At 36.6% G+C, this 26,275-nt stretch overlaps 1 protein-coding gene and 1 non-coding gene across 7 annotated transcripts in view; both read left to right on the plus strand.

The window, feature by feature from the left end:
• The first annotated feature begins 896 nt into the window (after positions 1 to 896).
• The window catches only part of PHF6 (PHD finger protein 6), a 51,769-nt gene continuing 26,390 nt past the window's right edge, over positions 897 to 26,275 (plus strand). For 4 of the 6 annotated variants that reach the window (XM_061178083.1, XM_061178081.1, XM_061178082.1 and 1 more), the window contains exons 1-5: positions 897 to 1,055; positions 4,995 to 5,178; positions 5,415 to 5,516; positions 18,777 to 18,910; positions 19,185 to 19,228. In XM_061178083.1, coding sequence (XP_061034066.1) covers positions 5,041 to 5,178; positions 5,415 to 5,516; positions 18,777 to 18,910; positions 19,185 to 19,228 — 418 coding nt within the window. In that variant the 5' untranslated portion in view covers positions 897 to 1,055; positions 4,995 to 5,040. The remainder of the gene's footprint in view (positions 1,056 to 4,994; positions 5,179 to 5,414; positions 5,517 to 18,776; positions 18,911 to 19,184; positions 19,229 to 26,275) is intronic. The other 2 variants (XM_061178086.1, XM_061178087.1) reach the window with 1 other exon arrangement.
• On the plus strand, positions 19,365 to 19,471 carry LOC133082839 (U6 spliceosomal RNA). The gene has a single exon (XR_009699056.1). It is a non-coding gene; the product is annotated as a U6 spliceosomal RNA (small nuclear RNA).

A 26,275-nucleotide genomic window follows, 5' to 3' on the forward strand; every position in this document is an offset into this window, starting at 1 on the left:
CTTAACAATCCTATGAGATGGACACCACTGTGATCTCCATTTTGGATGTGTTGAAACTGAGGGACAGAGGTAAGGCAACGTGCTCAAGGTCATAGAGCTAGAAGTGGGGGAGCTGAGATTCAAACTCACGCAGTCTGGCTTCATACATCAGAGGAAAGCGCTCAGTTTAGGTGTCGGGTTTACCTGTGTGAAATATGAAGAAAATCACTTATCTTTTCTGATTATGAAAAATCTCAGAATTTATACAGGGCCTGTTATACGCCAGGGACGCTAATACACGGTTTACTGGCATTATCTCATTTCTTCCTCACAATAAACCCGTGAGATACTATTTTTATCCCCATTTTAAAGACACAAATTTAAGGCACGGAGATGAAAAATGATTCGCCCAAAGAGTGAAATCCAGGCAGACTGACTCCACTAAGAGCTTCTCAGTCTTTCCTGGCAGTAAAACGAGAGAACGGGGGACCTCAAAGGGATGCCACGAGAGTACAATGAAATAATGGATATGAAAAGGCCTCGGTGAACAAGTGCAAGGGATAAGGCCTACCCACTTGAATCACTGTTGAAAACTGGTTACCCGGGGCCCCTGGCCAACGGTTTCTAGTCCCAACCCAGCCCCTTCTCCGCCCAACCCACAGCGATATCTTTGAATCTCTTTCTCTATCTCCTCGGATCCTGCCCCCAAACACTTGGCTGAGCGGCGGACCGGAGAATAGAAGGTACGCGCGCGAGCAGGAGGCGGGGCCTGCCGCCCCGATCCGTACCGGGGGTGGCTTCTGCACATGCGTCGTGGCTCTGCGGCTTCAGCTGCCTCCTCGCTGCAGCCAATCAGGGCCCGCGGCGCGCTCGAGACGTATTAACGCTATGTGAGTCGTTGCGTGCGAGGGGGGCGACGTAAGGGCGCTCAGCGAGCCCGTCTGTTCTCGAATGAAAGGAAACAACCTCCGGCGACAGAACCCCGCTCCCAGGCGCTGCCGGAGAACCAAGACCGAGTTCTTTCTCTTTCCCCTCATTGGCGCTTCTCCCCTGCCGTTCGCCTCTGGGCCCCGCCGGTGAGTCCCCACGGTACCCTGGGGCCCCCCATTCTCTGCCCGGCGGGAGAAGACAAGGAGGATGGCGGTGGCCAGGCCGCCGCCCCTGCCCGTTGTTAAGGGGGACTCTTGGTGGTCTCGCTTTATTGTCAGGGACCCCAGAAGCGCCGCTCATTGAAGGCGCTTGGCAGAGAGGCTGCTGAGAAAAGTGCTTCGGAGGAGCCAAGGGAGAGGTTAGGCTTAAGCCTAGACTTCGGGGGAGGGGGCGCAACATTTAAGGAGGACAAAATACCGGGAATTTTTAGTCTTTGCCATCGCTTAGGACATATTTGGGAAGGAGGGAGACTCCCAGTTTGGGAAGAGTGAGAGGAAGAATTGTTAGGATGGCAAGAAGGGTAGCCTTACGGAATGAGGAAAAACTCCGGGGTGGGGGGAATTAGGGGTGAAACTGAGATAGGAAACGAAGACTATTAGAGGGCGAACTCCTGGCGGGAGGAGGGTTAAAGAAAGTGGTAGGGTGATATTTTCCTGGATCCAGGAGGATTGGAAAAGGACAATTAGGGGACCCTGACTTTACGACCGAAAGGAACCTGCTAAAGTGTTTTATTGGAAGATAGTTTTGAGAGTTTATCTAGCGCTTGATTAGAGGGAGATCTTGGAGTCTAGTGTGTATTGAGGAATAAATAACGGAGAGGCTCCGGTACGTTATGTGTACCATCCTTTATTATATGGACGAGCAGCATGGCATTCTTTTGAAATTTCTTCGTTTCGATATTCTGCGTGGAAGTTGAAAAATCCTTTAATTTTGAAAAACCTTTTCTTTTTATCGGCTTACTACGTAATATCAGGTCTTATTCATACAGTTCAAATTCTTTCTCTACCCTTGGGTTTGAAACAACTGGAAAATTCCTTTAGTTTCCTTTTGAATAACCGCAAAAAGCAGTGCGAAGCATGTAATAATATCGTGCAACCAAATTCAGGTGCCCTTCCGGTTCATCTCTTACTCGTTTATTTCTCTCCAGTGTAACTTTCCTGACAGAAATACTGCTTCTTGGATCATGTTTATATATTTTGATCTGTATATTTCAACTTCCTTGCGTGTGGAATTGTTTGATCTTCCGGAACTGCAGTTTTTGTTTTGTTTTGTTTTTCTGTGAAAATGGTCTTTCAGATATCAGACACTGAATGAGCTCTCGAGTTGGTTCTTGAATGCTCTCCTTGATGTTTCAGGTTATTTCCACCTTGGTGCTTTAAAGCATCTTGGAAAATCTGAAATGCACTGATTGCTTCAGCCTAACTAATCGGGTTTTTATATTTTTTCGGACATTTAAATTATGTTTCTCACGCTGTTATCTTTGCCTCTTTATTTCTGCTTTATAACATTATCCATAATGCTATGTTTCTTTGAAAGAAAAGGTTTCATTGTTGGGTGAAAGCATCAAAGTTTGATCTCTGCATGCCCTGAAAAACCTTTTAGACTAAAATTAAAATGCCGTATACTGTATGGATCATTATGAACCCCTTAATATTGGTCCTTGGAATGCCCTTATTCTCCTCAAGTAGAGACCACAAATGTGACAGCATTAGATAAAAATCTGCATTTTTATGATAAAGACACTTTTACTAGGAGTCATTGTTTCCATGATGTTCTCCACTTCATGTTTTACAAGGAGGCTGTAAAAAAAAAAATTAGCAAGATATGCACAGATGCATTATTTGAATTTTAGTGGAAAAATCCATTTACTCATTGCACGTTAGGGAAAGTTTTTAATTGGTTTGGTGCACTTTTGTGTGCGTTTCTGTTCACTTTACAAATTATATTTAAACTGATTACAGAAAAAATACACTAGAGTATTTTTGAATGCAAAATAAAGTGTACCTTTTTTTCTCTTTTAGATTTTGGGGTCTTTGATACCTAGAAAAGTAGGTTCTCAAAATTAGGATGAGAAATTTACCTGTTTATAAATGGAAAGAGGCAGGATTCAATATGGGTAGAATTTTGGGGACACCATTTTCAGAGTTAATTTTAAGAATAAAAAGTGATGTTCTAATCTAGGAATTTACTTTGTCTTAAGCTGTTTTTATAGCTTATGCTAAGGTTGTACAGAAATTACACATTAAGACGTCTGTATAGATTGGATTCATAATGTGCCACCCTTTCAGCTGGCCAAGGATGACCAGGAGAAATGCTGAATACATTACAGTGCTTTCAGAGTGCTTACTGTTCATTGCACAGTAGTAAAGAAAGCTAATTTAGAACTCAAGTAGCAAATTCTGGTGCTATTTATGAATTTTGATGTTTTGCATATTTAATTCTAAAGATGTTGGCAGCTACATTCTTGATAAAGCAACTGAACACATATTTGCCTGAGCAAATGCAAACACACTTCCCCTTTTGTTTCTTTTGTTTCTCTGTTATGTTCTTTTTTTTTTTTCTTTAATCCTAAAAGTATTTGCTGCCTGTTTTCAATCAGTTTCACGGTTTATAGCCAGTGCTATGAATACAGTACTGTTGTAAAGTATCCGATGCCATTTGGAAGAGTGAAGTATTTAAAATTGTAGATAGCATTAAGAGTTTGTTAAACCCATCAATGCAGAGACTGTCAGGGCCTTTGAAGTTTCATTAAAGAGAAAAACCTAGAAATAAATTGATGAGAAGACCTGTTTCTTTGTGACTTCGTGTTCAGTTTTAAGTATTTGCATTGTTATATTGTAAAGCACTGAATGGTTTGCATCTACCACCTTGCTGGCTTCCAACTGCTCCTGTTCTTGTTGGTGAACAAGTGCTTCTCAGAAAGAAACGATGTAGTGTTAGTGAGTCCATTTTTTCAACATATTTTGAAAATGTTCAAATATATGGAGGAATGGAAAGAATTTAGTAAATTTTAAGACAAAAATTTGAGATTTTATTGACTGTAATGTGTGTTGTGGTAACCTGGGTCCTGAACTGCTTAGTTATGTTGATTTGGGAAACCTACACAATTCAAATAACTGATTTTACATTTGTTTATAGTCTTCTGAAGAATCCATGTTGAGATTGATGATCTAAATCAGAAACCTTCCATGTTAGAGCTTTTCTTCCCTTTTTTTGTTTGACTATACTACCTATAATTATAATTTGACTAAATTTAAGGCTCATTCAGAAAAGTTTCCCTTTCTTTATACAGTATTACTAATTAAAGTATGAAAGTTACTACATTTAGAACACGACTGTCAGTTTGTAACTTTAATTTAATAAGCAGACTTTTGGAGTAAATCTCAGAGTCAGATAATACAGTTGTTTTTATAAATGATTGGTTCCTAAAGTCTGCGTTTTTGAATAGACTGGTGTAAGGCTTAATGTTTTCCTTACTTGCAAAAGGAATACAATAGCAAAAACTAATAAAGATGTATACATGATTTTTTTTTTTAAACTTGAAAATAATTCAACTTTTAAAAATAAGTGTTCCAAAGTCATGGTTATGTAAATTCATTTCTCATTTGTTGGATTATCAATAGGAGTTGTGCAGTTACAGAATTCTGTTCACCCTGGATATTGTGTAGTTCTCTTATTAGTTTTTGCTCTGCTCTTAGATGTATAATTCTTTGTCTCCTTGAAGGGGCACCTAGCTAGCTATACATGAAAAATGTTTTTCATTAATTATGTCAGCAGATGACTATTTTAATATCATACACTGTTCGTGTTTTATTTATCCATGCAGAAATAGTTCTAATTATTTCACATGTCCCTTAATTTGAGAGCAGTGTGATTTTTCTCAGTACTTCATTAACTTATCTTTATGCATACGCTGTACATTTTTTAAAATTACAGAGGTTTGAATATTAATTTGTCTATACTAAATTGCTATTTTTAAATGCATATATTAAGACCTAGGTCAAATATTAAGCAATTTATATTACTGTGTAAACTGATTTTTAAAACAAAATTAACCATTTTGTTGCCCTTCTTATTCTCTGTAGCATTTCTTGAGACATAAAGTGGCATTCTAAAGGCAATTTAAAAATCATGTCAAGCTCAGTTGAACAGAAAAAAGGGCCTACAAGACAGCGCAAATGTGGCTTTTGTAAGTCAAATAGAGACAAGGAATGTGGACAGTTACTAATATCTGAAAACCAGAAGGTGGCAGCACACCATAAGTGCATGGTAAGTATGCCCGCAGCAACCAAGAGACCTGAAACCATGAGAATCTTAATAATGAATATTCCTGATTACTAAACAAAACAAAACAACAAAACCAGTTAAACTTCTAAGAAGTGGTTTCTCACTAATGCTATGCCATTTTTACTTGAATATTTCCTTTTAAATTTAACATCTTATTCACTGTTTCACTGTAATTTCTTTATATATGAACCTTAATTTTTTTTAAATGTAATTTATAGCTCTTTTCATCTGCTTTGGTATCATCACACTCTGATAACGAAAGTCTTGGTGGATTTTCTATTGAAGATGTCCAAAAGGAAATTAAAAGAGGCACGAAGCTGGTAAGTTGGTATTTCTGCCTCTTGAGAATAAAACTTACTTTAAGCTCATTAAGGAGAAAATTGCTTATTTTAGAGAGTATCGTGTTATTAACTGAGTGTAATTTTTTAAAATTGCAGTCTTATTTTTTTTTCCCCCAAATCGGCAAATTGCAAGGCTAGGTTTAACTTATTTGCCAATCAACGAAAAAGGAGTGAATCGATATGTATATTATCCATTTTTTTTTCTTTTCAAAAAGAATTAAAATCTTCTTGGAGGCCATGTTGACTTACAAAACAAGCAGTTTGCTTAATTTGAATGTTTCATGTGTTAAAGTCTTCATTCACATATATTTTGATAATTAAAATTCTGAAATGTTTTCATTTTCCATTAATAAAGTAATTGTGATCATTACAAATGAAGATGACAGAACCCTTTCAACAGGAAAATGTTAGTAGTTGCTGCACAACGTATTTTACCGTGGTTCAGCTATACAACACAGCATTTCTGACTTTGGATAACTTTTGGTGAATCTTACAGTTTTTCTGAAGCTGTGCTAAGTGTAATGTTCCTGCAGTTGTCTTCACTACCAAGTAACCAGTTTGGCAAGATACTGTATTGCTCTGTTGGAGAGGTAGTGTCGTCTCTGTTGCTATTTAATACATTATGGTTTACATTGAGACAGTGTCTTCTCATTTGGTTATTTTTCTCCTCTGAGCTCTTTATTGAAATTACATCTGTAAATGTACCTTCAGTAGCTCCACTATCAAGTGTTTCATTATTTTAAAGATGGGTTTGGCAGAACATATATCTATGTTCTTAGGCACTAAGTAATCTCATATTTCATAAAGAATCTAATGGGAACGGGGGGGGGCTATCATTTTGATGTCAGGAATAATCTATTTTGAAAAGTAGTCAGTTTTCTAGTATTAGTTAAAAAAAAAAGAAAAGCAATATAAAGAAGTTCAAAGATAACATTTGAGATTTGTTTTAAGGATAAATAGTCTCAAACCCTAGAATCAGTATTGGCACAAATGGGAATTCAGAGGTCAGACAGTTTTTGTTGTAGTGAGACCTTAACTGTGAAAATGTTTATCTTCCCCACCCCCAAAACTATAGATAGCAATAGAATGCTGCATTTTTTAAAAAATGCGTTTTTTTTTTTTATTTGGTGGTTTTAGATTTCTTCATGTTACTGTGGCTTGCTGAGTTTTGAGAACCAGAGCAGTTATGTTTTTATTTCCTAGTCCTTAAAAACAACTTTGGGTACAAAGAAAGAATACTATTTACTTGAAGCTAGTTGTACTGTAACCCTTATCACCCCATTATTTATTCCTTGGCATTATGAATATTCCTGGAAAATGCATCTACATCCTGACTTGTTAGCATTTTTGTTGTTTGACATGGCTGCTCTAGTCAGAACAGGAGCAGTTTTGGTCCCTGATGTTACTGTGTTATTAACAAATGCAGTGCCTAGATTTACATAAAGCAGCAGCATACATCTGGCAGTATTGCTAAATTCAATGGAGATTTAATTTATTTGTACCTGTTTGTACAGAAAGCATCAGAACTTTGTACAGATTTCACTATTATAAATTGTTTTGATTAATTTTTAATGGTATGGTGTAGGGAGTTAATTTTTTTGCCCAAGTGTAGTGAGTTATAAATAACTAAGCTTGTTCCTTGATCTAGGGAGTAGAACAGTATTGGAGGTTAAGACCACAACCTTTAGTAACTAACTAGCTGGGTGACCCTGGGCAAGTTGATTTACTTCTCTACATCATGTTTTCTTCGCCTGACAAAAGGAGATAATGGTAGTACTTGCCTTCCAGGGATACTGTGAGAATCAAAAAAGAGACTATACAGGATTTAGCCTGGTACCTGGTACATGGTTACGACTTGATAAATGGTAGCCCCTGTTGTAGTTATTGTTCATAAGTAATGATAAGATCTGCTAATATTGTTGTAGGCTAATGAAAAGGATGCTGGGCTGGGAATTCATGAGGCCTGTTTTTTTAATAGCTGCCACTGACACATTATATAACTTAGGACAAGTCACCAACAGTAAACGGATAATGCTGTATCACTGCTTACTAAACAGTGATGTTGCATAACTAAAGAGTGCTATAAGAGATATAAAGAGTTACCTTAGGAAAGGTGTGGGTTTTTTCTTTTTTCTTTTCTTTTTTGGCCGTGCCGCATGACTTGTGGGATCTTAGTTCCCCGACCAGGGATTGAACCTGCGCCCTTGGCAGTGAAAGCATGGAGTTTTAGCCAGCGGACCGCCAGGGAATTCCCTTAGGAAAGGTGTTTTGTGGCCATTTTGAGGCTGTGGGCATCCAGCATTGAGGAATAGTGGCAGAAGGAGAGAACTTTTGAGCCAGGTATATAATTTTGCTCCCTTTCCTTCTCTTAAAATGTCAGAATTTAAATAATTTACATAGGGGCTAGGACTGGAGTAGCATTTGTATGTTTAATTTTGGAATAATTTTTAAGTCTCCTTTTAACCTTTAGTTTTGTCCCTTCCATTACATCATTTTTACGTGAAGTACTATCAAGTAGCCAAAATTCCAGATTTTGGTTTTCTTATTTTCTTTTCCCTGTGTAGATTTGTCTAAGCAATAAAAGGGCCATAAATCAAATAGAAAGGGAGAAAAAAAGTGAAGAGTTTCCTGTAAGTAGGTAAGCTACATGTAAACTAGATAATCAGTTTCCCTAATTGACTTTTTAAGGCATTTTATCCTGTGAGTCTGCCCTGGCTGCTGTTCATCTAGATTTTAGGTGAAAAGTGGGTCATGAATTCCCATTGAAAATAATGAAAAACAGGAGTGCTGGTCCATGGGTGCTTTTAAGACAGGTTCCAGTCTGTATCTCGTGCTGGCTCCAGAGGTTCTCACTTGCCCCAAAGAAAAGTATAAAGAGAAGAGTCTGGGGTTTGAGGTGAAAGTATATAGGCGGCCAGATGGGTCAGAGTCTTGAGAGGATGGGAAGTCACAGTAGAGCAGGCGGTACGGGTGGCAAGTGTGTTCCTGCTGCCATAGGCCATTTTCCAAGATCTTCATGTCAGCCACAAGGATCAGGGAGGAAAGCCATTCTGCACGACCATATTCATCTCTTTTACATCACCTTTAAGCACCAAGATGGACCAGGAGACATTTGCCAGCCTACTAAGGTTTTTATAATTTGAGACTCTGTTTTTGCAATTGAGACAGATTTTTTTTTCCAGAATGGTTTCTAGTTCCTCTTGAATTCATATGTGGAGACACGACATCTGTACCATCTACTCTTATTCTCCAACCATCTAGCCAAGAAATGCAAATTTCCAAGTAAGATTATGAGTTGTCGTTGCTGTTTTCATTTTGTTTTAGGAGACACTTGAGTATATTTGAAGAACATACTCTTGCTGGATGAAGCTAGGTGGTGAGATCATTAAGAGTATCTACATCGGGGGAATTCCCTGGCAGTCCAGTGGTTAGGACTCGGCACTTTCACTGCTGGGGCCGGGGTTCGATCCCTGGTCAGGGAACTAAGATCCCACCAAAAAAAAAAAGGAAAAGAAAAGAAAAAGAGTATCCACATCAGATAGTTACTGTTCAAATTGGTACCTATGTCACATATATCACAGACTCTAGGAACAGAAGGAGTTGAGAGGCCATTTAGTTCACTTTCCTTCCCCTTAGGCAAGATTACCTAAAAGCCATGTAACATAGATTTTTTTGTCTATCTTATTTTAAATATATCAAGAAATTGTGATTCTACCCAAGCAACCTGAAACAGGACCAGTATTATATAACACTCTTCACAGTTGCGAAATTCATCCTTCTGTATAACTCAAGTATCTCACTTAAGTTAGAGTCATTTATTCTAGGTCTGCCTCTTTCCATTAAAGGAAATATTTGGTTTTTCCTATATTGAAAATGAAAAGTCCTTCATATACTTGATGACTATCCTCAGGTCATTCCTAAACTTTCCCTTTTTCAAACTAAATTTTACTCACATGTCTTAAGAAATCCTTGGAACATTTTTCCTGCTTTTTTCAGTAGCAGAAATAGCTAACATTTATTGAACACTTAATATGTGCTAGGAACTGGGCTAAGTACTTTAAATACATGAACCTTTTTAATCCTTACAGTCATATTGTGAGATAGGAAGGTATTCATTCTCACTTTACAGATTAGGAAACTGAGGCTCAGAGAAGTAACCTGACTATGGTCATATAGCTAGTAAGTGGTAGAGCTGGAATTTGAATCCAGGGCCAGTTAACTCCAAAGCCAGAACTCTTAATCTCTAGGTTATACTAGACTGCCTTTTAAGCTACCTAACCAAAAATCACATTTTAAAAAATGTGATGATTAGAGCTTAGAAGTTTTCCAATAAAGATGGAAATAGTACTGAATTTAGGACGTAATCAGACTCCTATTAATATATTCTGTTAATAGCATTGTTTTTAGGACAAAAATCCTACATGCATACTATGTAAGAATATTCCAAGTCTCTGTTACCCTCAAGATACTTTTTATAGCCTCTGAAAATAAAAAGACAAATTTTACATAGTGTTTAGTTTATTTACTCAGTACCAGTAGAGTGCTTGGCACCCCAGAGAAACAGGGTGTCTCATTTTGAGAGTTCATGATCTAGATATTGGGCATGCCATGAATCTGCATATACGGCAATTTATAGATACACCTTTTTATTCTGTGCAGGAGGGGTCTTGCCAATTTAGGTGGTTAAGACTACTTCCTAGAGATGGTAAGTTTAAAAAAAAAAAAAAGGATGAGTCCATGAAATAGGTTAACTATAACAGAATGGGTCATTGAGACTGGCAGTAATGGATTAGAATTGAGAAAGGTGGGCTGATTACAGGGTCTTCAAACATTAGACAGGAATTTCAACTTAGGAGGGGCAAAGCAGGATTTTTCAGGAGACAGGTGATACATAGTAGTCATTGTGAAGAATAAAGTATAATAATGGCAACATATTTGTCTGCGGTACATAGATGTCCTGCAGGCATCTTAAACTCAACCAGTATTCATCATCTCCCTGCGCTGAAACCCAATTCTCTTTCTGAATCATTTACCTTCAGTTCTTCCTTCTTCCACATCAGTCACATCGATTCTATTTCTGGGATGTCTTAGCCCTCTTGTCTTTCTTATTGCGACCCTGTATCCAGTCTTCCTCTTCCCATCCTTCCAACATACTGCTGGTATTTACTTGATCTCTACTTTTATAACCTAATATCACTCACTTCCTGACTCTAAACCTTTACTGATTCCTTACTGCCTACAAAATAATATCTGCCCTTCAGAAGTCGTACCTTAACCCACGTTTTCCATTCCTTATGTCATCCCCTCTCCTCTCGGTTTCCCAAGTATCCTCTGCTTGTCCCCACATCTGTGCATGTACAGATGTTATTCGTCTCCTAGCTGCCTCTCAGAACTTGTCTGTTTTTGAGTCCAACTCAACCTTCACCTCTGTCATAGAGTTTAACACTATGCATTGTACTTGTTACACGTGTGCAAGCCATTCTTCTCCACTGTGTTGTGAACTCTGGGAGAGCAGAGACTGTATTTTCTTTGCCCAGCATAGGATTAAGTGGGGGAAATGCATGGAAAACACTTAGCACGGTGCTTGACGTCTCATTTGTGCTCAGTTATACTCTAGTAAGTGGGCACTCATTAACTGTTGGCTGAATTTGAAGGAGGGAAGGGCTTCAATTGGATAATAGTGTGAAGCTTAAGTAATGGGCTAGGTGTAAATTGACCACGGAAGTAATAGTATAAGCATAAAATTCCTGTGTTTTGGTTAATCAGTGTTTTAGTGTTGTTTGCAGCTCTAGCGGTTTGAAGAGGAAGGAGAGAAATCTAGAGGGAAAAATCAGGTTGGTTATTTGTTCAGGATGGTGGAGAGCTGTGTATGCCTCAAACAAGGGTGTTTTCATGTTTCTTCAACCTTCACTCTACCAGTAGGGTGTTAAATTTTTATTGTTTTCCTCAGGCATTGTATTCATCAAGGCCTCCATCTAGAGTCTAGAAATCATCTGTCCATTTATCAGACACTTAATTGGGTGCCTACTTTGTACCAAGCACAATGCTAGACACTTTGTATGCAATCATGAATAAATGTACTTTAGCCTTAGAAGTATGTAAAGAATGCCACAGGGGAGCTGGGAGAGAGGACCATAATTAATTTTACCTGAGAAGTCAAAAGACTTCATAGAAAGTGACATTTGAAGTGTGTTCCACTGGGAAAATGATGCTGTAGAACTCAAAGGGGGAAGAGTTTCAAGGAGGAGGAAGTACTTTTGACAAGTATTAAATGAATATTAAATGCCAGTGCTATTTAAAGTAGAGTGTGTGTGGCTTATTTGGCATTCAGTAAGGGTAAAATGGAGCACCCAAAGTGTATAGAACGCAATCATTGCTTACTACATACAAAGAAGCAGAAGATGCCAGGTAATTAGTGGTGCTACCAAATCCTTAGAGCAGTGGTACTTAACCAACTATTAAATCAGAAAGGGGTGTGGCTGGGTTGCAGATAGGTATTTTTTGAAAAACATTCCCAAGTGAGTTTTGATGAACACTCCGTTACGGACCATTGCCTTAGGACAGGGGTCGGCACGCTTTGTGTAAAGGATCAGATAATAAATATTTAAGGCTTTGCTAGCCATATTGTTTCAGTTGCGGTCACAGACAATACACAAAGAAGTGAACATGTCTGTGTGCCAGTAAAACTTTATTTATGAAAACAGGTGATGGGCCGAATTGGGCTTGCAGGATCCTTGCCTTACAGTATTTTGGGGGAAAAACAGGTAAATTTTTTCCTGAAGATTTGTTCACTGGCTTCATTGTCATCTGTGTAACTAAGTGTACATGCGTCATGAATGTATTCGTATAAATGTGAATTTTTTGAAAGCTCAGATTATGGCATGCAGATTAATTTAAATGTGCGCAGATATTTTACCTGTCATTTATATAAAATGAACTTTGTTTTACTTTGGAGGTGATTAAGGAGAATGAATGTGAGGCCAAAGAGAAACTTCAGATCTAATGATGGAGAAAATCAGGTCTTTGACTATTACTGAATAAATTAATTTTTTAAAAATTCACAAATTTTTTTCCTTTGCCTTCATTGAATATTGATACTTCTTTGTAATTGAGAATACTGTAAATTTATGTCATTATATAATCACTTCTCACTTATTTGTGCTAATGGAAGAGAACCCAAACCAGTAGTATAAAATAATCTATGTCTGGTTTTGGGGGGATGTCTTGGTACTTATTTGAACATGGATTGTAGTTGGTGTTCTTCACAGATTAAGTATAGTAAGCAGCGTGGCACTTGAGGGTACCCTCAGCCTGAAAGACCTACATCTTAGAAGAGCTTAAACATAAAGATCTGAGCTCAGAAAAACTCTGAATCTTTCAGATGAATAAAACAAACTTCAAAAGCTTCGATAAGATAATTTTATATTCCTCATAATGATGATTCATAAAGTTGGATGGAGTTGGAGTATGTGATATTGAGAGCTAGGTCAGGAGACTAGGTTAAGTAAGAGCTTGATAGGCTTACTTGCCCTCTGATTTCCAAAAGACTTCTGAAATTATTTATTCAGTAACTGCTTAGATTTATCTATTACTTTAGTAAAAAACAAGTGCTTTTCAGTAGCCCTGTTTTTTAGAAGCACTTGGAATTTAAGGTCCTAATCTATCAAGTCACTTTTCAGTGACTTTGACAGCTTTCGGATTTCATTTTTGCTTTCTAGCTTTCTACTTAGACCTAATTATTTTATTATATAACCCTTATTAAGAATATTTTATTAAGTTTGTGTTTTTTTGAGACCTTCTTCAAAATGCTGTATATATATATATATATTTTTTTAATTGTAGCTATAGGATAAACCAGAAACAGTTATGAGTTCATGTTCCACCTTTCCGGGCAGTGGTAATTTTTTTTTAGGAGTTTTTAACAAATCAAGTGGACAGCATCTGCTAACCAGATAATTCAGAGGTTACTGTGTTTTCTGACTGTGTTGGATATGTGAGGTATTACTCTATATAAAGTAATGAACCTGGAGTTAGGAGCATTTTTTAGGCAGCTCTGAAAACTTGCCGCAACCGCACTGTCCTCCATTCTAGTTTTAACTGGAGGTAGTGTTTTCTGTTATTAAAAATAACACAGAATAACAAACACCAGTGTAAGGTGAACTACTCTCACTTTATTTTTGTCTTGTTTCTCCTGTGAAAATATCCTAGGTACCCTATTCCCAACTCCAAGTGCTTTTTTTTAAAAGATTTTTTTGACGTGGACCAATTTTAAAGTCTTTATTGAATTTGCTACAATATTGCTTCTGTTTTATGTTTTGGTTTTTTGGCCCCAAGGCATGTGGGATCTTAGCTCCCCAACCAGGGATGGAATCCGCACCCCCTGCATTGGAAGGCGAAGTCTTAACCACTGGACCACCAGGGAAGTCCCTCTGATTTTTCTTTGTTTTGCTTTTGGTTTTTTTTCCTACAGACTTTGTTTTTTGGAAACCTCTTTCATTCTCTGTATATTTGTAGCAGTTTTCTTGCAGCAGGTATCTTGAGAGTAGTAAGTACTTGGCTGTGAGAATTTATATCTGTACACTGGTGGTCAGTTACTGACATGCATAGTAGATATACAGCAGTTAAGCTGAGCAAGCTAAGACTGAGATCTTTTCCCCAAGAGCCTTCTCTTTCTGCCTGTCCTAGAAGTTGGCAATCTCATTTGTTTTGCCTTGTCTCTGTCTGTGGTCTTAGTTGAGTTTTCCCTGAGCTTCCCCCATAGCTACTAAGAAAGCAGTATTTTTCCTTTTATTACTTAAGACTTCTTCCTTTTGCAAAGTGAATTTCAGTCCTGGCCTATTTCAGTTGACTGAGGAGCAGGTATGTCCCAGCCTCTGTCTTCCGCGGGACTTTAGCTAAGTCATAGTCCTTTCAGTTCCGTTTGTCTCCTCTCATGCGTGACTTAGTTCCTCTTTCGTCTGTGGATCAGCTCCTTGAGACTCTGCTTGTGTGGCACAACTTAATCTTAACATAGTAAAGCTTCACAGACAGTAGAACCCTGGTTACCAGGGGCAGGAGGGGTGGGGGAAATGGGAGATGTTTGTCAAAAGGTACAAAGTTGCAGTTATGTAGGATAGATAAGTCTAGAGATCTCCTGTACAGCATGATGACCGTAGTTAATAATACCCTATGGTATCCTGGAAATTTGTTGAGAGTGGATTTCTGGTGCTTGTACCACATGCACTAAAAAAATGGTAATTATATGAAGAGATGGATATGTTAATTAACTCAACTCTAGTAATCATTTCACTATGTATATGTATATTAAAACATGGTGTACATCCTAAATATATATAATTTTTATTAACATTTTTTAAAAAGATAGTATGATATGCAAACATCTATAAGAGTCTCTTTTTCTAATCTCCCCATTTTGGAAAAAGTAATTGATTATTGAAATTTATTAGGTCTACTAGGTAGCAAACTGAATAGAGGAATAAAAGTAAAAGAAAAATCATTAACAACAAAGAAATTTTCACCTCTATTTAAAGAACTTGAAATCAGGGTATAGGGAGGATAAGCTGAGAATTGACATTTATACCTATATTGAAGACAGGAAGTTGGCCTTCAACAGAATATTTGATATGTGGGACGGACCTTTTTTCAGGGAGGAAGAAGTCCACCATTGTCCTTGAGAAATGTGTTCCTGTCAGATTAACTTTGATTTGCCCACATGGAGAGCAACCTGGCTACAGTGCAAGCATGACACTCGTTCTGCTGAGGGCCCAGTAGGGCCTATGACAGATTGGAGGGCAAATAAATGTTTTGTGTAAAGAGGAATACAGGATAACATCACTCAGGTCCAACCAACTGGTGCCTTGCTGTGTCGGGGGGGGGGCCCGTTTTCCTATTATTCTACTTTTTTCTTCGATAGAAGTCCTCTTTGTTTTACTTTCCATAATATTTTGTTTTTTAAAGAAAAGCATACTAGCCACCTATCTAGTTTCTCAACTTCTTTAATTTTCTTTTTATCTCTTCTTGATTCTCTCTGCTCATTCTGTGTCCCTTCAATTGGATTGTTCTCCTCAATTTCACCTTTCCAAATCAGACTTTTAAAATATTTTTAGATGTACTTTAAGATAATTATGTCAAGTCTGCAGGTATTAGAAACGTGAATGAGAAAAAAATATGCCATATGATATTAAAATCTTCAATAACAGAGTAACCTGAGTTGCTGTAGTTAACTGGTTATACTTTGGGCAGATTTGAATTTATAACCAGCCAAAACACATTTTGATATATTTTGGGCATTTGGTTTCCTTCTCATTCTCGATAATTGAGTACTACATGGTAAGTCACAGTGTTTGTCTTCCAAAAACCTCGTTCTAGAAGCACTTGATGGATAAAATCTATACATTTATGAAGATAATTAGTCATACAAGGAAGTAAAATGGTAAGGGCCAAAATGAATACTCTATCTTAAGTCCCATAGGCGTTCAAGTAAAAAGAATTATTTCAGGTGTTGCAGTATAGTAGTGATATCTTGAACATAGTAGTGTTCCCATTCTGTATTCATAGGTACACAAGCAGATACACATTTTATATTTAGTTTTATTATGGACACTTTTTTGGTATTTTCTTAGTACTTTGCCAGAATTTCATATACAAGCAGAAATACCTGCTTGTATATGAATGCTGCGTAAAATAGATCCTGTGAATTCTAATTAAGAAAAATTCCTACTCCTAGCCTTGAGAAGAATCTTCCACTCTCTGAAAACATTTTTATTGGGATATCGTCCTCTTTCTTTTCTTCCTTGAGATAAACTGACAAAATAAAAGTGAGAATAAGCTTTTTCTCACTTAAAAAATTTTTATTTGTCCTGAGTTGCTGTAGTTAACTGGTTATACTTTGGGCAGATTTGAATTTATAACCAGCCAAAACACATTTTGATATATTTTGGGCATTTGGTTTCCTTCTTATTCTCAGTAAACTGAGAGATGGGTATTGAAATCATTTGCTAGAGTATTTCCAATGGTTTTAAAATAATTTTTTGTAATTTCCCCATTGTAGAAAAATCAGAAAATATAGGAGATGATGAAGAAGAAAACCAATCACACAGAGATAGTCACTCAGCATTTTGCTATGTTTACTTCCACCTATTTTCAAAGAATATATGTTGTAAACATAATTAGCATACCTAACTTTGTATCCTGCTTTATTTTTTTACTTAATGTTATACATAAACCTTTTCCCATGCCATTAAAATGTTTTTGAAAAGAGTAAAGAACATTCCTACATATGGTTGTACTGTAATTTATTTAAACATTTTTCAGTGGTTTTCCACAGGTGGTTTTACATTTTGGGCTATTCCAACTCTGCAGTGAACATGATTGCATATAAATCGTTTAAGTATGATTTATTTTGTAGACTAGATTAATTCAAGGAAAATTACTGGATCAGAGAGTATAAACTTTTAATAAGTTCTAAGATAAATAAGGCAAGTTGCTGTCCAGAGAGTATACCAATTTCCAGCAGTATCTGAGAGTGCCCATCTCACTGTGTTTGCCAGTGCTGAGCCTCTACAGGATTTTTAACCGTACCTCTCCTTTTATTTTTGCTTGCTCATTGAACTCAATAATTTTTTTCAGAATGTACCTATGCAAACACATTTTTGATGTAATTTCGAAATGAGCTACTTGCAGTATACAGTTCTTAATGAAGTAGTGGTAATGTTAAATTTATTAAGTTAAAAACCAAGTGACAGTATGTACAGAATTACATAGAAAAATACTTTCACGTACGCATAGCAACACTGTAATGGTGTCTACACTTGGTGAGTATGAGTGATCTTTTAATTTTCTTTGTGCTCTTTCGTGTTTTCCACAGTTTCTATAAGTCTATGATTTTTTTGATTATAAGTATAATTTACTAAAATAATAGAACCTCATAAATAAGTTGTAGTGCAAATGCTCCACCTCCTCAAGAATTTATAAGCCACCCAAAAGTATTTAACAACTTTCCCTGCTTGATAATTTGGCACGGTGTTTCTTTTTACAGTATTGCTTTGAAGTTTCTGTATTTATTTAAGGAAGTGGCGTATTTCTTTCGCATTAATAATGGGCACTGGCCATCATGTTTTCTGGGAAGTACCTGTATTGAGAATGTTTGTTTCTGACTTACATAGGAGTCTTTTTTAAACGATAGCTTGAATGAGAGGTTGAGTGTTTGACTTGCTTAGAGAAATGTAAGGCGTTTTATTAGAATTTACGTTAGCCTCTTGGTACACTAAAATTGCTTAGGGGCCAAGTAATCCAAAAATAAGGATGTTCTTTATGTTAAAATTAATCAAGAGGAATGAGAACAGTTCCAAATGAGGCATTTAGCAACCAAGAAACAAATGAACAGATTTTAAGATTTACCTTACTGTGAATTTATTTTTGCACGGCATTTATAGCTTAGGAGACAGCCTGATTAAAAGTCCACTCAGTACAGTATACTATGGTATGTTAATCAAAACCACTAACAGTCATTGTTATGTACTTTTCTTAAAGAACTTTTTTCTAAATTTAGACATGAGCTAGTTAAACAGTATGAATTATCCAGTAAAGTCAGAAGGTAAGGTATATTAAAATATGTTGAAAGGATCTGTTTTATCTATTTCCGTGAATTCATAATGTGAGAGGTAAGTAACAGATTAAATTAAAATAGATGAGCATGTTTTCACAATCAATTTGACATCACAGAATATTTTTAGGGCTTGGGGTATTTGAAAATCTACCTGATTTCTTTTATCTTCTCTCCTTCCCTCACTTGAAATTGATTTTACCAGGTTCCCAAATAGTATGTGAGTTTTTTTCTACAAATTCTCATTGATAAGCGGAAATGTGAAGGAAAATTTTTTCTGGAATGAGCCATTTTCTCCAGTTACTCATTTCCAGGAATATCTGGATTGTGAAAAGGTCTACAGCTTACATTCCTGATTTGCAACATTTTAGATTTTCTCTTAACCACAATGAACCAATAGATATGAATAATAGTCCATTAATTTTGTCATTGTTTAACATGGGAAAAAATACTCCCAGTAGAATTTGATTTGAATTATTTCTAGGAGAGAAAACAAGAAAAGTAGCATTATTAGTTACAGATCTTTTCAATAACCAATTTGTTTTCCTTGACAGAGATTTGATATGCCTCTAACCTGATTTCATAGCCATAGCAAAATCACACACTAATAATATTATTTTATTGTTTTCCTGTAGATGTGTTCTTTGTGCCATTGTCCTGGAGCTACAATTGGTTGTGATGTGAAAACATGTCACAGGACATACCACTACCACTGTGCATTGCATGATAAAGCTCAGATACGAGAGAAACCTTCACAAGGAATTTACATGTAATGATTTAACTTCTCTTTTAGTTTTTTTTAAACAGTCATACTTTCTTTAGGCCTTTGTAAAAATTTTTTCCCATTTCAAAGCATTTCATCATCATCGTAAAGGGTGTTTTTGGTAGGGAATTTAATGCTTAGAGAAATGGCATAGAAAGTTTAATGATAAGGTTTGTGGAATCCAGCTTGTGAATGGGGTGAAGTGTACTGCTCATTCTTAATTTGAAAAATGAATTTAGTTTGTTTACTTGGTAATTTTTAATCTTTTCATTTTTTGTAGGGTTTATTGCCGAAAACACAAGAAAACTGCACATAACTCTGAAGGTACGTTATTCAGCCACTTTTCAATTTCAAGAGGAAATTTGAGTAAAATATGAGTGAATTATATACTATATTAACTTTTACCACAAGGCGTATCTCAATATTGAATACATTTTGAAGAATTAAGAAAAGCATTCGGGTGCTTTCTTCAGTAGCACGTATACTAATATTGGAACGATACAGAGAAGATTAGCATGGCCCCTGTGCAAGGATGACACGCAAATTCGTGAAGCATTCCATATTTTTCACAACATTGTAAATCATCTATACTTCAATTAAAAAAAAAAAGAGTGCTTAACCCAGTTCCTACAGAGATTCAAAGCCTTTTGAGAGCAGTTTTATTATATCTGTAAATTAATTCTCTTTTTATTCCTATTATTAAGATTTATAACTAAGATATTTAAGTATAGAGAACACTTTCTGTTCGCTTTTAAGTTTAAGCACTATAAAAATTATTCAAGTTATGAATCAACCATAATGAGGGGGAAAAAAAGAGAGAGAGAAGCATTCAGATAAACTAATGTACATAGTGAAAAAGATCTGAATTTTTAAGAAAACTTTTACCTCAAAATTCTTATGAAGAGTATGTTGAGAATGTATTTATCTTTAGGGAGAAATGATGCTAGTGGTTACGGATTTCTGTGTTCAGGTAAGTATGTTAGTAGATTGTAAAGGTAATAATTAGAAACCTTGCTACTGTCAGATAAAGAAAACGTGAACTGGGGATACTAGTGCATTTTGTGATAAACAGACTTTCTGTTAAATTTTTATTCACATTGTAGTACTTTTTTTTCTTAATACAGACATGTTCATAAGAGATAATCAATTTTAAAATACAAAGTTTTAAAATTGTTTTATAGTTTATTTCCACTTAAATTTATACAAAACCAGGATAGTCATGTTTATGTATAGTTAGCCAAGCTGTAGTTGGTCTTTAAAAGGTATGGGAAAGTTCTCAAATTGAATTCTGACTTGTTTCAAACCTTTTCAAACAGATGGTTTTGATACTTTTACTAGCAATATAAAAAGGCTTAGATTTAATCTGAGATTGTTCTATCCTTCCATTTAGATTAGAGATCTTTAAAGTTTTTGTTAGCTTCTGAGAACGTGTTGCTTAGAATTAAGAATGGTTTGAGCCTGTTGTTTTAGGAAGTTGTTGCTTTTATAAAGACTTACCTAGTTATCAGTGTTAGCATATTAAAATTTGTGGCCCTTTTTGATCTCTTAGATCTTGGTTTTATAATACAAAATAGTATTGTTTCCCCTTCAGGACCAGATTAGTCTAAATACTTCAGAAGTGCTGGTTAAAAATTCAGTGTTTAGCAAAAACTTGTCATTAAGGTAAACATATTGGACAAATAATAAGAACAGAATGTTTTTGAGGTGATAAAGTGCAACTGATAAACTTTATAATGTTTTCCTACAGTTTTTTCCTCACTTAATTCTGTAATTGAATTGAAAAACCTTTCGTGAAAGGTTAAGAGTAAGCTTTCCCACCTTTCATTGCTTCAGGTTTTAACAGCGGATTTATTTGATTCTCTTCACAATTGTAGTGAGCATATATGGTAAGACAAGGATTGAGACTTAATAATCTGATGAATACAAGTGTGTCAGCATACTGGGGCAGGATATTTGAGGGTGGCAACAATGATTAATATAGTCATCTCCCCTTTTATTCCCTCAGTTTCTGAAGCTGATAGTACCATCTAGTGGTAGAGATAAGTCAGTGCAGACTACATAAAACAATAATTTTGACCACCTTTTTGCTTTGAGAAACTTTTTAATGAGGAAGATCTAAATTCATACTTTTCAGGAGGACTTTCCTTTTTTTTTTTAAGATTTTTTCATGTGGGCCATTTTTAAAGTCTTTATTGAATTTTTTACAATATTGCTTCTGTTTTCTGTTTTGGTTTTTTGGCCCCGAGGCATGTGGGATCTTAGCTCCCCGACCAGGGATCGAACCCGCACCCCCTGCATTGGAAGGTGAAATCTTAACCACTGGACTGCCAGGGAAGTCCCAAGAGGACTTTTCTTTTAATATAACTGGCAGGAATACTACAATTCAAATTTGTGATACGATTGATTTGAATTTTGGGTTCAGTGTATAGTTTGGTAGCACATTTGGGTTCCCTGTATTATTGACACATGTAGTATGTTTATACTCATCTTGTAGAACTTGAAAGCATAATATTACAGTTTAAAAGTATGACAGAGTTTCTATTTATTGAATTTTGACTTTTATCACATTCATCTAGCTTGAATTTATTAGATATTGAGTGCTTTGTCAGAAACAGAACTTCCAATTATTTCATTATTCTAATGGGAAACATATATTCTACTTTATGATTGTAATTTATGGTGGGGGTTTATAGGGTTGTATTTCAGGGACTGTCTTTGAGAATTGTATGGCACTAATCTATACAGCAAAGAGGAATTGATACCTTTGGCGATTTCTTGATCGTTTTTGCCATTTGTGGCTCAGTACCTACTTTGCTAATACTTAAAACGATAAATACTATGTAATTTAGTCTGCCATGTTAGCTTGATATAACATGAACTGTGCTTTGAAATATTAAATTTGAGAATCTCTTTACCATCTCCATACTTTTGCGTTTTCCAAAATGTCATACAGTTGGAATCATACAGTATGTAGCCTTTTCAGATTGGTTTCTTTCACTTCGTTGGCCTTTTTTTTGGTGGGGGGGGGATTAGTTGTTAATGCTTACAAGAAAGGATCCAATGGACAAGAAGAGATTGAAGGTACAAGAAGGAGGATTCAGTGCACAAGTGGAACGATTGCCCTGTGATAAGGAGGACCTTTCCACTGTAATAGGAGAGAAGGAAGAGGGTAAGTGGTTCCTATCAGGTCTGTTTTCTCTGTGAGGGAGAATGTAGGGAGAGGGGTGAGGGTTGGAAGTTGAAGGAGAGAGAAGTTGTTTTGAAAGAATAGTTGTGAAGACCAGGGGAGGAAGTTTGCCTAGAGAAATGTAAAGTTTCCAGACTGAGTTGGACCAGTTGAGGTTGGTAACCATGAATTTATAAAGTGATGCCATCTGTGAGGTTGTGTGACATTTCCTACAGCAGTACAGGATCCTGGGTGTAGAATAGAGAAGGTATCTAGTTGGTTCATTCAGAATCGGAATTTTTCCAAGTGGGTTCAACAAAGGAGTAAAGGGATAAGGGAGTTTAGAATATTTGCGAGAGTAAAGAAACTGAAAGGAATTAATAGACTGGAGGTCCTGGTAAGATTGAAGAACAATGAGAATGGAAGTACTTGGGAAAGCAATCATCTGTGGTCCCAAAGTATGATATAGTGATTTCAGAGGTAGAATCCTTTTAGGTGATTATGAGGTATCTGGGTATGATTATAGGGATTAGGTGGTCGATGGAGGACATCAGTGAAGATTAAGGAACTGAATGGCTAGGTGTTGCTTGGATTGTCCATGTGGATAGTGAAATCACCCAGCATGATGGCAGGGGTCAGGGTGGAGAAAAGGGCTGTGAGCTGTGTGCTAAAGAAAGTGATGTGTGAGTGGAATGATTGGGAGTTGGCAATTATTAGCAAGAAGGAGAGGAAGAAGGTAGCGTAGTCTGTGGACCAGCAGAATGGACGTCATCTGGGGGTTTGTTAGAAATGCCTGATCTGAAGGCCCACCCCTGACCTACTTAATAGGAATTTAAACAAGATCCCAGGTGGTTTGTATGCATATTAAATTCGGGAAGCAGTGGTTTAGTTGAATGACATGGACCTCAAAGGTGCAGGGCTTTTTACAAGGGAATGGAGAATTAATGGCTCAACAATGCTGTCTAGTAGAACTTTCTGTGATGATGGAAATATTCTATATTTGCACTGCCCAATATGGTAGCCACTAGCCACATGTGGTGATTGAGTGCTTAAAATGGTGTAGTGCCCTCCTATATGTTAGAAATGGACAGGAATAGCCAGAATTAAATCCTACATCTTATGTTTCCCCCCCGTTGGCCTGTGTTTAGATAATAGGTATATCCTTTACCTTTTTTTTTAATAACTTAATTTATTTTATTTATTTATTTTTGGCTGCGTTGGGTCTTCGTTGCTGCGCGCGGGATTTCTCTAGTTGCGGTGAGCGGGGGCTACTCTTCGTTGCGGTGTGCCGGCTTCTCATGGCGGTGGCTTCTCTTGTTGCATAGCACGGGCCCTAGGCGCACGGGCTTCAGTAGTTGTGGCTCGCAGGCTCTAGAGCGCAGGCTCAGTAGTTGTGGCTCACGGGCTTAGTTGCTCTGCAGCATGTGGGATCTTCCCAGACCAGGGCTCGAACCCGTGTCCCCTGCATTGGCAGGCGGATTCTTAACCACTGCGCCACCAGGGAAGCCCTTTTACCTTTTTTTAAAGCAATATTTCAAAAATGTCAAATGTTGGCAATAGCAAATAGCTTTAGCTTGTAACAGATGCCAGTCTGTATTTTGTAGAAGTACTTTAATATGATAATTTGTCATCACTAAACATATGATTTCTTATAAGGAACTGTGATTATAAATGAATGGTGGTTCTTTTAAAATCATTTTCATTAAGGGTATTAAGGTCTTTGCATTTAATAATTTATATGGAGCAAAGTAATCTGTGAAGAGATAGAAAACAGTATCTAGAGTAGATGCTGGGTGCTAGATAGTCACAGTAAGAATGTGTAGAATGTAAGTCATCATCACAAACATAACCTCAGCTCAGTTTAAATTCTTAATTGTAAGGAGCCAAACTTGTGGTTTATTATATTTCTTGAATTACCCAATATAGAATGTTTTGCATGGGATGGGTATTCAAGAAATGTTTGTAACTTCTTCATTTTCTTTGGCTTGAAACTAAGAACGGTATTTAACGTGTCACTTGTTTTTGGGTGACACTTCTTGTCCTGCAGCTTCTCTTGTGCCGGGTGTCAGTAGAGAAAGATGAATTAATAAAACAGGATTTCACTCTAGGGTGAGTTACACAATTTAGCGGCAGATATGTGACTAACTGATTAAAATACAGTGGTGATACATGGAAGTACTTAGAGATAAAGGGGCATCATGTTTGCATCTACTCTTTAACCTTTCAGAAAAAGGTGTATGGATAGAGAGAATGAATGATAAAGTATATGTGGTAAGATATTAACATTTGGGTGAAGGGTATATAGGAATTTTTTTTTACACATTTTTATAAGTATGAAATTAGTGATAAGTGCCACAATTACAGTGACCATAAAATCCCAGGTGTTCTGAGACAGTGTAAACAAATCAGGGACTTGGTGGAGCCCCTAATGGACAATTTGGGAGCTTTATTAGAGGTGCTTCTCAAATCATATAACTCAGTTTATGTTTCAGGAAATAGTTATATTGGAAGTGTGTTGAAAGTGTGTTGTCATTTATGTAGATTCAAGCCTTTGCCTGGTTTAATAGTCCCTTAATTTTTTCTTTCCCTTGTTCTTTTTCTCTAGATTACGCTGCAGTTTCCAATCTTCATTACTTTTATTAAATGGAAGTTTAGGGAGATTTTAATGTGGTATCAAAGTGTTTAAAAACCTTTTAAGTTTAGGTGCATTGAATAGATTTATTAGGTACTGAAAAGGGAGTTTTGTACACTGGTTGAATATGGGCTTTGAATTCAGATGTATATTTGAATCTTAGCTCTGCCACTTACTAGTCACGTGATCTTGGGCAAGTTATTTAGTATCTCTTAGAACCTTAGTACTGCATCTGTAAAATGGGGATTAAAAAAACCCCACCTTGTAGGATTATTGTAAGAATTAAATGAAATGATGCATGTGAAGCTCTTAGCAATGTGCCTGGCACATAGTAAGTTGCTCAGTAAATACTACATTCTGTATCATTATGGTTGTAACCATTATTCCTTGAAAACTCTACCTACCTCTCTTACCACTCATCTATTCATGTGCTCTTCCTTGGAAGATAATAGAATTTAAACTGTGTGATTTAACTTGGAAAATTTTAGTAATGTATTCATACTGTGCTCTTTGCTACAATTGACTCCATATTCTTTCTTTGATTCACCAGATTTGTTGACTACCCATGTGCAAAGTGCTGTGCTAGGCATTATTTACACTCATCTTTGTTTTAGCGCACTTTACAAACTTTCATTATAGGAAGTTTGAAACATACGCAAAAGTATGTTTGAAAAAAAGCCCCAATTCACAGAAAGATAGACAAGATGAAAAGGCAGAGGGCTATGTACCAGATGAAGGAACAAGATAAGACCCCAGAAAAACAACTAAATGAAGTGGAGATAGGCAACCTTCCAGAAAAAGAATTCAGAATAATGATAGTGAAGATGATCCAGGACCTCGGAAAAAGAATGGAGGCAAAGATCGAGAAGATGCAAGAAATGTTTAACAAAGACCTAGAAGAATTAAAGAACAAACAAACAGAGATGACCAATACAATAACTGAAATGAAAACTACACTAGAAGGAGTCAATAGCAGAATAACTGAGGCAGAAGAATGGATAAGTGACCTGGAAGACAGAATGGTGGAATTCACTGCTGTGGAACAGAATAAAGAATGAAAACAAATGAAAACAGCCTAAGAGACCTCTGGGACAACATTAAACACAACAACATTCACATTATAGGGGTCCCAGAAGGAGAAGAGAGAGAGAAAGGACCTGAGAAAATATTTGAAGAGATTATAGTCGAAAACTTCCCTAACATGGGAAAGGAAATAGCCACCCAAGTCCAGGAAGTGCAGAGAGTCCCATACAGGATAAACCCAAGGAGAAACATGCCGAGACACATAGTAATCAAATTGGCAAAAATTAAAGACAAAGAAAAATTATTGAAAGCAGCAAGGGAACTTCCATAAGGTTAACAGCTGATCTTTCAGCAAAACTCTACAAGCCAGAAGGGAGTGGCATGATATACTTAAAGTGATGAAAGGGAAGAACCTACAACCAAGATGACGCTGCCCGGCAAGGACCTCATTCAGATTTGATGGAGAAATCAAAAGCTTTACAGACAAGCAAAAGCTAAGAGAATTCACCACCACCAAACCAGCTCTACAGCAAATGCTAAAGGAACTTCT

The sequence above is a fragment of the Eubalaena glacialis genome, chromosome X, assembly GCF_028564815.1.
Source record: "Eubalaena glacialis isolate mEubGla1 chromosome X, mEubGla1.1.hap2.+ XY, whole genome shotgun sequence".
In the NCBI taxonomy this organism is placed as follows: domain Eukaryota; kingdom Metazoa; phylum Chordata; class Mammalia; order Artiodactyla; family Balaenidae; genus Eubalaena; species Eubalaena glacialis.